The following is a 13,512-nucleotide window of genomic DNA, read 5'->3' as shown; positions in this document are numbered from 1 at the left end:
TCTATTTTAACGATAATTAATTTTGTAGTTTAATTAATTTACATTTACATGCACAGGAGCTGCAGAAAATGGCGATAATCATCTGATAGCCCTTAATGGGCCCCAAGTGCCAACGCATAGTGGCGTCACAGTCAATGTCAGTTACCCCTCAGAAGTGTCGGGGCACGAATGGAGCAGCCCCGTTAGTCCAGTTTCAATTAAGCAAGTTAGCCAGGTAACACAATATCTCTATGGTTAGTTTACGTCTAGGTTTACAGTCGATGTTGAAAACGTCATTTTATGCCAATGTGTAATACGTATTAAATTATGTTTCTTCACGAGACAAGAAATTTATTGAATTTTGATCAGTAATAACGATAAAACCAGAAACAGTGATTTTAGTTTGATGTATGTCACAGTACGCTCTGATATACATCTTTCAGTAGTAGTTTCACCTTTATATTCGTTGTTTTAGTTTCCATCGAAGTATAATTACGCACTATCTTTATCACTTCGTCTTTAGCTTTTGCGTCTGCATCATTATTCGTGTTAGATTTACTGTTAGCTTACTGAAGCTTGAGTACATCCTTTCTACATATGAACAAATCAGCTCGTCCTAGTGATTTCTTTCTAAACAAAATGTTATTAGTTGTCTATTCCTTGCGTGCAACTCACATCGTGCAGGGACCAACTCGTGGTTCATAATCAGTTCGCAAAGGATTCTGCTCTATCTTCCAACTTTCGAAATCCGTTCAGAATATCTTGTAACTCACTTTGCAGCTTCTCATAAGCCCTCTCAGACATCAAGTGCAAGTCACTTTCTATATCGATTAAGGCGTTTAAGTAGACACACTCAATGACAACTTTATTGGTGGATGCAAGTCACTTTCTATATTGATGAAGGCATTAACGTGAACACCCTCAGTGACATCTTTGTTGTTAGATACTGGTGTCTTGCGAAGTGCGCTAGATTTATCAATTTTGTTAGCATTGCGATCTTTGAGTTGCACTTTGTTTTTCTTGGACACTTACTAGAACATTTAAATAACATCAAGAAACTAACCAGTGATTTGCCGCGATTTAATCGCTTCTATGGAGTTTTATCTTGTTGGTGAAATCACCAGGAACTTTATACATTGGCACTAGAAATCGTATTAGCGGGTATGAATGGTAAAATGTCAAAATATTAAACGAACTAAGATTTCGCTCTAATTTAATAATCTAATTTTCAATGATTTAGTATCACCAATACAGCAACCCAGTAGCAATGGTGGGGACCTTTCCCAGAGATTCTCGACCCAAGGACCTCTGTTTAGGAAACGGAAGTTCTTCCACTTTGGCCAGGGCAAGCGATTTGGAGCTGAATGGATTGGCCATAAAAGAAAGACTGATGGCCAATAGACTACCGGAAAGTTGTGTTTAATTACTTGCGTGGTTGTGAATGTGCCGTCCAAAAGTGTTAAACTGCGTTTAAAAATTGACATAACGAGGAAGTTGAACGTTTTGCGTGATTAAACCTCGTGCCATTAATTAAAGACTTCTAGGCGGAAACACCTGCCGTCGTGAATGTGGACATTATTAATGACAGGATTTAAAATTTTGTGCCATAATATCACTAAAGGAATAAGTTAGTTTCGCAATTAATGAGCATGTTTGCACGAATTTGTTGAAGTGAAAAATGTTTAGTTTGGAATCTAAATTGATAAAAAAAATCGAAAATCAATTTCCAAACTAGGGTTAAAATCACCTCAAGACATTTGCGTATATATTAATTTCACTTTAGACGTGAAATAGAGGCAGAAAACACATCTGAATACAACAGAGTGCTATGCTAGATTAGATGTACACTGATATGTAGTAACATAATTACAACATAATAATATTATGTTGGATTGAATTTTCACTTCAATGTCCATTATAGTCTTTGTTCTTACACTGAAAGGGTCTTAAATCATTCTCGATTTGTAAAATTCATATCATGCTGTGGCTAGTGCCTGAAAAGTGTTTGAGGATTGACTAAGAATTAGACAAATGTTATATCACATTGTTACACATCTCGTAGGTTTGCCGATAAGACTTCTCGAGCTTCATGAGACTCCAAACCTAAATTGGCTTGCTACATTTAATTACTTCTTCTTCTCAAGGACTGTCGATATCAATCTTTCTTTGACTAAGATTTGAAAGTTTTCTTCGACGAAAGCAAATCGGATCACTTGTATCGTTCTTTTATGTTTCTTTCTCTGTCTGTCCTTTTGACCTTGTCCAATAAAACTAGTCTCTTACTCTGACGATAGTCGTGACAACTCCAAAACGACCGCCTTGCTGTCATTCAGTTCTTGCAGCACACTTTCCGTGCGAAAATTAGAAACCATTGTCTGATAAGGAAAATCTTTCCCATCAAGACCTTTCCCTTTGCGAGTGATTAAGTCACTTTAGGATCTGAAAGAATCCCATTGTAGTCAGTAAGACTTCATCATTTATTCTGGGTTTTTGAAACTTAGTAGTTTCCCGTTATCTCCAAATGTCCTGGTAACGAAAAATGATGGCGTGGCTACTGCATTCCTCAATCACTTCATGTTTTATTATTTTTTTATTATGAAAACTCTCTGTTTTTTCAAGAGATAAGCCATAAGGGTCTTTGTCGTATGAGTGTCCTCGTAATAAGATCCCTGTGATAATTTGGCATTCGGAAAATATTCTTCTTCTTTTCTCGTAGGAGAATGCGTCGGGCTTCCATGGTAGTAGTCATCAACTTTGGACAATTGTTACAGACTCGGTTAAGGTATATCCAGCCATTCTTCAAATAGCAAGCGCTTCCTCTAATAGGTGGTGTATTTGTTGTAACAACCACTTTCTCTTACATCAAAATAATTTTCTTAGCTGTGAGTATAATATTCTTAAGTCTAACTGTCTCTTGTCTATCCACAAATCTATAGCATCTTCCTTAGTCCGATTAATGAAAAATCCTCAGTTTTTCCTCAAAGCACATACTTATAACGAAAAAACATATCCAAAACATCTTAGGGACATGGAAGTAATAAAAAATTACCACATATCTTTAAGGAGGTCTAAAACATATTTAGGACCAAAAGATCTCTGAATATCATTTTTCTGAATTTGATAACCACGACAACAAATATTTTTTATGTATGAACTAGTTATGTATGGATTAATTCTCTGTGATACCGGTTGAACTTAGTTTCAAACAACGCATTACAAAAAAATTAATTTTCTTATGAATTTTTCTTCTGTTTATCAATTTATCTATTAAACATAAGAGTTAAAATTATATTTGAGATTGTTTTGTCTTTGACGGTCAGTTTTTCATTTCCCACAATATCATTCAAAAGAGTAATTTTGATATCGAAGTGGAAATTTTTATTTGATTCATATTCTGCGTTTGAGAGTAAATTTCTCCAATTGCTTATATTTAAAACATTCTTATTTGAACTCAAACGTAGTTTATAAATCCACTAGAAATACTTCAATCTTTACTTAAACAAATACGACAGTTGTAACAAATTCTATGTATCATAATAATGCTTCTACATACATACCAAACCTGTATATACAGTGTAACATAATGTAAACTAATATGTACATAATATTTTCATCGTTTTGTACAAATTGACTGTAACTAAACTAAACTTTGATCTTCTGGACAGATCAAGGATGTGAATTCTCCAATTTCGTTATGGATAATGCATTGGTGAAGTTCTACTTGTTGAATCGGCTTTTTACATAAATGTAACTTGATCATCATGGATACTTAGATTATTTTTAATGGAGAGGTATGGATATATCTAAGTATTGCCCTTTGGGATAATAAATTGCAACTAAAAATATATACAATGAATGATGTCACAAACTACCTTGAATGCTATGTTTTACTGTAATCTCTCATCTTTGCTTATGAAGTACAATTTGTGCAAGGTTTGAGTGTAAATAGCTACTTACGTATGTAAGTAGCTATTTAGTAGCAATTAGAAAAAATGTATAATTTTCTTCTTCTTCTGTTTCTGAAGTAAATTGTCGACATCCTAACTCGGATTAGAATGCTAACAATTAACATTAGTTAGTCCTAATCCTGGTTAGCGGTTATTGTATCTTTTCGGATAAAATCACTTTACATAAGATTGTTCTAATTTGTTTGCTAGGAAAAATTATGTATTTGAAAGAAATTTACTTATTAGACATTTTGCAAAACTACCCTGAATTACTATATAAAAAGATTAATTTATACCAAGTCAAAAAAAAAGTAAATGGAGAAACAGCAAAACAAAACTATGTGCCTGCAAATTAAATCACTAAGTAGACAGAATATGACAGATTAAGACTTGCAAAAAAAGCAATAATAAAAATGATTTGAAACTAAAATCGAAATTAGAACTACGAAGGAATAAAAAAATTAACCAACATTGAAGAACGATAAAGAAAAAATGTGCCACAGGTGGTTTCTGATATCACTTCCTGGTCGATTGGAACAAATTTATCTATATATCTCCTTGCGTTCTATGGGTGATTCTGGACATTTGCTGTGAAGAGTGTTCTGTACCTGCTTTCAACCGTTTTTTGGGTCAATCTGTATACTTTGCAAAAATTTTTAACATATATACCCGATTTCTTACTATCAGTCTCGATATTTGTGGCTCCAATTCTAATGACAAATAAGATATTAATGAGTCACCCTATACATATATAACATAACCATAAACAAACCCAAGGAAACTGAATAAATTCATTTCAAGGTAGTTAGACACTTTCAAATAATTTGATGGTTCATTAACAAGGCTGCTATTGATCTATATAAGTGCAAATACTGCCACAGGAATTGAAGAGAGGTAGGGAAGACTGTCCAAAAACATTTCGAAACCACAGAAAAAACTGTTATAGTTTCTTTATCTGGAAAGCGGATCAGAATAATATTTTGGAGCCGTGAGGTCACAGCAGTTACGTAGAAAAAATTTAGGCTCGTTTTAAGCAGCCAAGATGGTAGCAGGTGCAGGTAACGCTCCTTAAGAGCTACAACAAATTATAAGCAGTTTTTTTATTTCTCATCGGAGCAAATACCCCTCTAACAATTTTCAACGCTATACAGCAAGAGATTGTGAAGATATAAAAAAAATTAATTAAAATTTTGACACACTGTATATGCTGTGTATGTTGAACATTTCTCCATTTTCATCGATAATATCTCGTAGTAAAGTTGTATTGACTTTATTGGACTTTAGCAAATAAATTTATAATTCTCATGGGTGATAGTTTCATCTATCCATATCTCTCGATTTTTATTACCAGAATAATATAGCGAAGATAAATTATTTGTTATCTATAACTGAGCATATCTCTTGTTGAAATATTATCACAAAAATTACAGTGTCAATACGAAGATCGGTATGGTCGATGCTACACAGAATCTCAAAGAGATATTATACTAACTTCATAGGTGAATTTACAGATATGTGATATTTTGCGTAGGATATTTAAAGGAAGTGTTATAGAAAATAGACGATTTAATGTAAAGATTTGTTTCATTTTTCTGAACATCCCTAAGTTTATGTGTCTTATAGTCGCAGTGGCTTGTAAAATCATGTTCTAGCTATGTGGCGCAATCGCTCAATGCAGGATAAGTTGCATCATCAGGAGCTTCGGAAATTATATTTAAACACCCATAACTGTTAAGATTATTTGTTGAAATAAATCACAATTACATAATTAAACGAGGTTGTCGCAAGTAAACAGAAAACTGACCATTTGCTACAAAAGCATCAAGTAGCAAAAATCATAATGTACTGCGATCAAAATCCCTGTCGCACCAAAATCCCCTAATCTCAGAAATGAATATCATGACATCCGTAAAGTTGTGTTGGCAATTAGAAATATTTGTGACTAATAATTCCTAAATCAGACAAACACCGCAAAAATTGTTCTCCTAATCAATTAAGTTAAACTACCATTCATTCGCCTTCATCGTGATATTTAAAAATCAAATTCCTATGCATAATCCCAATTTTATCTAATTAAAAAGGCCCCGAATCTTTTTACAGATACCTATATCTATCCTGATTGTAAAATTATCATACAATTTAGTCTTTTTAATCCATAAAATTGAAAAAACAGACTTAATAATACAAATTTGATATACTATTGTGTCCAAACTCATTTAGGTCGAAGGTCGCAATAGGAATTTACGCATACAATCATAAATTCATCAGTTGATCCAAGATGTCAAACTTTCCTGACAAAATAAAGCAAATTTATGTGATTCTCTCACTTGTGTCAGTTATTTCAATAGTTCAGAGTCGCATTGATTTTAAAGACTGCGATAAGTGTCGGTATTCTGGATAAGTTAGTTTCATCGTTTCACTTCCAAGTTAAATGAGCAGGTGCCTAAAAAATGAGCACCGATCTCTGAGAGATCCATAAAATTATATAGTTTTAGTACCTACATCCCCTTCGAAATTTTTAGTTGATCTAAGTTTTTCAAAATTCACGTCCCTGATATAACTATCGAATTATTCATTTACGAGCTTTGAAATTTTTACGAAAATGTTCTTAGAAAATATGATTTATAGGAACAAATAACGTTTCTGTTCAAAAAGTCAAGCTCTCTGGCTGCATGCATGTTCCCTGTCAAATTCAAAGAGGATCTGAATATTTCGTTCAACTGGTACTGGCTTCCTTAGGTTAGTTGCAATAAAAATAAATGTTTTATCGATTAAATTTAAATTACGCTCAATTCTTCCAACTTTCTAGATTTCAGGATTGACACAGTAGAAATAACTGCATATGTAAGTCTATTTGGGGCTTTATTCCCTGTAAACGTAACTAGCACGACACCTATTTTCTATTACCACAAACAAACAGTTTTGGAATTTAAACTAGGATTTTGTCAGTCGTTGTTGAGGGTAAGTTCTTTTAATTTCCTTACTTTTCCCGCCCCCCTTACCTTTGCTTTCGTATTTTATACTTACATAAAATTTTTAGAACCTCGCACTGCTCTATCTGCAGGCAACTTATAAGTCTGGACCTGAGATTAAAGGTCATCTGTATGTATCTTTTCAAGTGCAATTAATATAAAATTTATTGTATTCCTATAATTTTACCGTACTTTTTGTAATAGTGGAAAGGTATATACATATATAAGCATAATATAACGATATATTGTAAATACGTGAAATAAGTACGTACATATGTAAATTGAATCGGTGATAGCTTAAAATGGCTAATATTATTCAGTAGATTTGTTTATACTGTACAAGAGCTTAGAATGTGCCTTGTGAATAGATAATTTGGTGTATCGAGATAAAAAAATATCTTTAGATACAATAGGAAAAAATATGCGATGTCGCTAATGATGAGGGTAAAAGTCCACAAAGGGTTTTTCCTTGACTACCTAAGGATAATTTCAATTTTATGTATTTACTGTGAATTCAAATGATTTATGTTTAAATCTTCCTATTTTGCAGATCTATACTATCAATATTTTGTTTGCACTTATTGATTTTTTATTAATTTGAAACTTAAATATTGCATAGAAGAGAAGTTCTTACGCATATGATTTGATACGACCTAAAAAAACGGCCAAAATAAATATGACTGAGCATTTAAAACATTCTATATATTAATAAAGGTCTTAAGAACACTGCATTATTTTTATGGTGAACTGCAAATAAAATTTAAAAGGAATGACATTTTTCTTTTAGTAAATGACTATTTCAAACTGCACACAGAATCGACTTCTTTGCACTCCTCCGTACCAGTACGTGGAGTTTAGTGTCAAATCTGCAGGCCCCTGAAATCATAAAAACGCGAGAAAAATGAGTAATATTAGCATTTAACTTCTAAACACCTCAGCAAAAACTGCAAGAAAATTCTAACCTGAATTGATTTCCATCATTGAATATTTTATCCAATATAATACCATAATTCCTTAATTTTCATGCGAAAAGCGCACTTTTCACACTCATATAAATATGCAAAGGATATATACGTGATCTGTTCCTCTGATAGTTTGTAATGGTAGCGATTTTCAGATTCGTATGTTGTTAAATCTTTAGTAACCCTCTGCAATACGACCCTGTGATTTCCCAAAAAAATAACCATATCTTTGCTCTTATATAGTATATTACTCTATATAGTTATCAATGCTACCAAGAGGAAGGACACAAAAGAAATACTACATTCATATTGGTAAGTGAGGTTCAGAAGTAAGAAGTAAAAAAAAGTTGTGGATAGAGGAACTGATGTATGCTTTAGGCCAATCAGGAGAGCATTTCGATAAAATTCGTGGAAGAAGTGCAAAAAACCTTGTGAACTACGTCATACTGCGTATATTTTATATTGCCACTTCAGTTTAATATTTTTCGTAGAAATCATTGCAACGAGTATTTTATAAACTGAAAATACTTCAAGAATTCGAAATGCTCTCAATACTTACCGCGATTAAGGAAGTCCCCAATTTGATCGTCACTGGAATATGGGGCGTAAACACTCTTTTATTGACGGGGCAAGGTAGTCCACAAGCCTCATTCAATTCGGCAGTAACTTCGAACTCAGCACCTCTTATCAGCGCCCTAGCAATCAAATCACTACTATCAATGGAATCTAATGTAAGAACAGAGATCATGATCAAAGATCATATGATCAAAAGTAATAATGTAGCTTACCTAGATAATCTGGAATTACCGTAAAATCGTAAACCTGTCCTCTGCTGAAAGAGCAAGGGATACTGTTGCAGCTATCTGCATGGATTGCCTCAACATGGATTACTTCTGAGCCTTTAATTAAATTTCTTATTATCCACATAATGATGTTATTGTAGTACTCAGGACTTACCACAATCGGAAAAGAAAATGTCGGCTCCACAGAGCTGAGCAAAAACAATGGGCAATGTTATGGTAAGGAGAATTTTAAACACCTGCATATTGATAGATTTTTAAGTCTTAGACTGATTTACAAAATTGGAAGTGAGTATGTGAATTTTCTTGAAATCTTATCGCATCTGAATGAAACAATATCTTGAGTGCTTTTTAACAACAATTGGAGCTTATACAAAATCGGCATGCCATAAACAAACAATTTGAATATTAAAATTAACAATTTCAATACATATATCAAACCAATTATTTATTGCGTCGGTTAACATCGACAGCTTAGTAAACAACATGGGTACACGTAGGTTCTCAGATACGTTAATGTGTTTAGTCTTGGAGAGCCTTAACATCTCAAAATAGCTCTGAGGAAATCGTTTATATTAAACATGTATGTTGGAGGGGAAAGAAGGAAAGAAATCTGAGAATGCCTTAATCAGTTCCAAACTTCAATATAGCTAATAATATGATAAAATTCATATTGGAAGACAACAAATTTTGAAGCTGATTCAACACCACATCCCAAGTGGTTGACAAGAAGACATTCAATGGAACACCGAATAGTTTGTCAGGTGTATTGCAGATCTATATTTGTTATCTTAAAAACGATATACAGGTCTTCCAAAAAACCTTGACGACTGGGATTATCATTTTACCCATACTTACTCTTTTTATACTCACCTAACTCACTCTACGCTGAAGGCTCTTATTGGGTGACTTAAACAAAATAGAGCACCCTTGAAGTTTTGAGGCAAAGAGGTAACGATTTCAACTTATCTGATATAGGAATATTATTAAGATGAATGCCTAAAATTATATCTTGTCATGACGTGTGGAGGATCCACATCTAGACCTTCATGAAGTGTGCGTATTTAAAAGATAATAAACTTAACTAATCTCTTTAAGATTTCAAATATACATTTTTATACATTGGAATATCAGCGTTTTCCTTGATGATGGATAAGAATATGAAGCAGGTGGGTCATATCACATAGCGTTACCCAAACTCACCAAAAACCGAATATTTTACTTGAGAATATGCTAATGTCCAAGTGAATGTGGTCACCAGGTATAATCTGTCGTACTTAAAAAGACACATATTTCAGCCAAATTTTTTTTTGCATTTTATTATTATTATACAGTTGCTCGAAGTATAGTCAGAAAACCACGTAAGTAACACAATCAGGGAACTTTAGAAACTTATTTCATTCTAAGTTATTCAAGTCTTGATATCAACACTGGTTTCAACGCAAAATCCACCTTGATGTCCAGCGTTATCCACGTAGGTATTATTTATGCGCAACGTTGCAGGCATCTGTAAAAAACATTTTGTAGAATTTTGCAATTTAGAATTAGCGTTGTTAATGATAGAATGTTGATGAAACTTTGTTCATGCATGTGACGCTACTGAAAAAAACGAGAGTGGTAAGATATCAAGTCAGTCCTCTTCGGGTGAATTTCAAAAAGGAGGATTTTTTCCAGGAAATCTGAGGCTACTTGGTACATCTGAAGAGACAAAAAGTTGAGACAAGCGCGCTCATTTTCATTAACTCTAAGTTTTATTATACTATTTGCAACCGGTTCAAGGACAGGGAAATTACCAGCTATAAGATTACCATTTGATGACGAGACAGCTTACTAATGACTGAAAATAGGGGAAGGATTAAAACTAAACTCACTTGAATACTTGAGATTATAACCGTTTAGAACCAGTATCATTTTACCACTGGAAATCCATTTGTTTAAGTTTAGTTATCATAATTTGGAAGCGCTTACCGCCACTAAGCTTTGAGAAACTGTAACATTCATGTCGAATTTTGGGACCAAATCTAGCACTCTGTCTCCCAGAAGGTACGACACACACTCGTTTATGCATATCGAAGCTTGTTCGAAATAAGCGTTAAACTGAATTAGGCCCACATGGATTTCAGGTCCGACTAGTGGAGGAGCTAAAAATTTTAAAACACATTTTAAGACATAATTTGTGTTGTGATTCAATAAATATTTAAGTAGACTAACGTCTAGACATTCCACAGTAGGGTAGTATCCACGGCTATATAGCAACGTTATCAAATCTCTTCCAAGTGGTACACCCATTTCACAGATCCTGGGATATAATCAACAACATAAACATACACTAGATATACGAATCCCTAGCCTTTCAATGCATAAAGAGCAAAAATCAATTTAGATTTACCTATGGTTTCTAGGGTAATTAGCATCTCATAGTGGTGCCCCATATGCAGACTGCATGCAGAACCAGCACATTCAGTAATCTCTAGATCATATACTGTGTCTCCTCCTATATATCAAAAGCGAAAATCGTCTGATTATCATTATTTCAAAAAATGCTTACCGCATGATGTAAACTGCACTTCAATCGAGGATCCCACGAGAAAAGCACATAAAAGTGCACTGAGAATCAGATTCTCTAATGATGGCATTATGGAGAACTACTGTCTGTTATTATCCACGAAGTGACAAATATAAAGGTTTTAAGTTTAATGAACGATCTTGACCAATGGCTTATTGTAATCTGAATGATGTATTGAGTGCGAGCTGGAGATCATCAACATGATATAACATCATGTAGTTGAATTTGGAAAATTGAGTTATCAAAATATTTTGAGGGACACGTCGACTCTTGAATTTAGAATATTTCCTAGGTGCGCAATTAAAAAATCTTATATATGTATACATTGTGACGCGTTATCTATATATATCAAATTACTCAGAGTTGGGCACGTTGATAATAGCAATAGTGGTGGATATGCGTGGCGTAAATTTTGCTTCTCAGAAATAGAGAAATAATATAAACAAAACCTTTCAAATCTTTGAACATACCTTCATTGCACCACATTTCCTTAAATTCGAATCAACACAAGTTCCCCATGTTCGAGTTAAAATTTCCCATATAAATACATTTATGTCAATATATTAGAGCCCTCGTCACTTTACGAACCCGATAATTTCCATAGAAAGGAGGAAATCAGAATAGAGCTTTGGTCAATTTCTCCATTTCCCCGGAAATAATCTTTCTGGCAAAGTTACTGCGAGTTTGAAAAATCGAGTCTTAGAGTTATAACTGTTGGATTGGCAGCAAGATGCTACTAAAATCAAAACCCTTCAAAGAAAGTCAAAAGTTGTTTTATAAAACATTCATAATGTTCAAATAAATGATTTAGCATAACTTTCAGCAACTATAGGTCACATTAGGAGAATAGAATTCAGTCTTCCACAAAAATTTCTTGCTCATAGGCTCGTCATGACTTCAATACAAAAATCGTATCCAAATTACGATTTCTTGGCCCTACTTCTGTTTTTAAGAAGAATTTGAATACAAAAAAAATCCGGATTCCAACAATCTCCGAACTAAAGTTACCTTGGGTAACCGCCATATACGTTAGCAAATTATCATTTCTATTAAAAAATAGATCGTTTCTGAAAAATCCATCCACTCCAAAGATGACTTAATAAAAATCTCATTTCTGGCCAATATTTTATGATACCTCGATCTCCGAGGATTTTCCAATAATGGAAAGTCTTCATAAATCAAAGAAAAGCGGATCTAAGCTGGAACTTCAAACGGATAGTCGTGGACTAAATACAAATATCTCTAGTCACGTTATGAGTTCTAAAAAAATGTATTTTTGTGCAAAATGAGGATTAATACATCTATAAACAGTTAGTACGTTACGAATTTATCTTTTGCCGCTGTACTACCTCACAAAATAAAAAAAAAATTTATGACAACTTTTATCATCGCTCCAACGGTTTCAGAGATACAGCCGATGATTGCTAAATTCATATCTTATATTTCTATCTAGAAATTGCCACACAATGAAATCTAGGACATTTTATAACACATCACACATTTAAAAATAAACCTGATAACGGAATCGTGAAAAAAATTCATTACAATGTTTCCATAGGCATTTCTTGAGAAACGGACTTTGAAAGTCTTAAATTCATATTCGAGAATCATGCAAAAAGATCATGATCCCAAGCCAAGTAGGTACGTACGTGACAAGAGAGCTTTCGTCATTTCTAAAATAATATATCTTCATCAATGTCATCACCAATTGCAGGATTATTGCAAAATTTTAATTCTCTACTGAATAATCTCAGCATTCAATGTTAGATAATCAGGTGGCATGAACGTTAAAATGATACTTTTTTTTAATAGCTACTTTACGTGGTGAAGTATTTACTTGAATCCTTGACAAGGTTGACGCTAGTCAAATAATGATTGTTAAGTTTACTGACCTATGCTCCCAAATAGACATCCAGTAAAACATACAATGCATCGAACTTTTTCAGATTTTTAAAAGTTTAAAATTTGGAAAATATTCTCTTCAGCCTTCGATGCTAATTTGTGTTGTTAAGAAGCAGAGTCAAGAGCCCTAATTCTCATAAAATCTGTGTTTCGTTCCAGAAAAAACATGACCTAAACTCCAAAAAAGCAGCCACGTTGATTACTTACTTAGTTCCATTGTATTTACCATCCGCCATACATATCGACCGTACAGAATCAACTTAGTTCTTCGCCTAGTTACTTACCTAACAGGTGCGAAAAAAACCATGCCGCATGCAACGCTTTCCGCATATGTTTGCTGCAATTATCACCGTAATGGTTTTCCTATTAAGGCTAGATAACTTA

The 13,512-nt window shown here is 33.5% G+C and overlaps 3 protein-coding genes across 3 annotated transcripts in view; 1 reads left to right on the top strand and 2 right to left on the bottom strand.

Annotated features, from left to right (window-relative positions):
- Nucleotides 1–2,001, top strand: part of side-II (sidestep II) — a 71,445-nt gene extending 69,444 nt beyond the window's left edge. The window contains exons 14-15 of the mRNA XM_066393434.1: nucleotides 57–214; nucleotides 1,220–2,001. Of these exons, the coding sequence (XP_066249531.1) occupies nucleotides 57–214; nucleotides 1,220–1,402 (341 nt within the window). The 3' untranslated portion in view covers nucleotides 1,403–2,001. The remainder of the gene's footprint in view (nucleotides 1–56; nucleotides 215–1,219) is intronic.
- Nucleotides 2,002–7,616: 5,615 nt separating this feature from the next.
- Nucleotides 7,617–8,948, bottom strand: LOC136410929 (uncharacterized). Its single transcript, XM_066393304.1, has 4 exons — nucleotides 8,818–8,948; nucleotides 8,649–8,759; nucleotides 8,420–8,586; nucleotides 7,617–7,774 (listed from the first exon to the last, which is right to left on the bottom strand). The coding sequence occupies exons 1-4, from the start codon at nucleotides 8,903–8,905 to the stop codon at nucleotides 7,682–7,684; spliced, it is 459 nt and encodes a 152-aa protein (XP_066249401.1). The 5' UTR covers nucleotides 8,906–8,948; the 3' UTR covers nucleotides 7,617–7,681.
- Nucleotides 8,949–9,960: 1,012 nt separating this feature from the next.
- Nucleotides 9,961–11,501, bottom strand: LOC136410893 (uncharacterized). Its single transcript, XM_066393255.1, has 4 exons — nucleotides 11,209–11,501; nucleotides 11,050–11,154; nucleotides 10,629–10,801; nucleotides 9,961–10,167 (listed from the first exon to the last, which is right to left on the bottom strand). Exons 1-4 carry the CDS (start codon nucleotides 11,294–11,296, stop codon nucleotides 10,072–10,074), a joined length of 462 nt encoding a protein of 153 aa, XP_066249352.1. The 5' UTR covers nucleotides 11,297–11,501; the 3' UTR covers nucleotides 9,961–10,071.
- Nucleotides 11,502–13,512: the final 2,011 nt, after the last annotated feature.

The sequence above is a fragment of the Euwallacea similis genome, chromosome 9 (genome assembly GCF_039881205.1).
Source record: "Euwallacea similis isolate ESF13 chromosome 9, ESF131.1, whole genome shotgun sequence".
In the NCBI taxonomy this organism is placed as follows: Eukaryota; Metazoa; Arthropoda; class Insecta; order Coleoptera; family Curculionidae; genus Euwallacea; species Euwallacea similis.
This window is presented reverse-complemented; position numbering and strand designations above follow the sequence as displayed.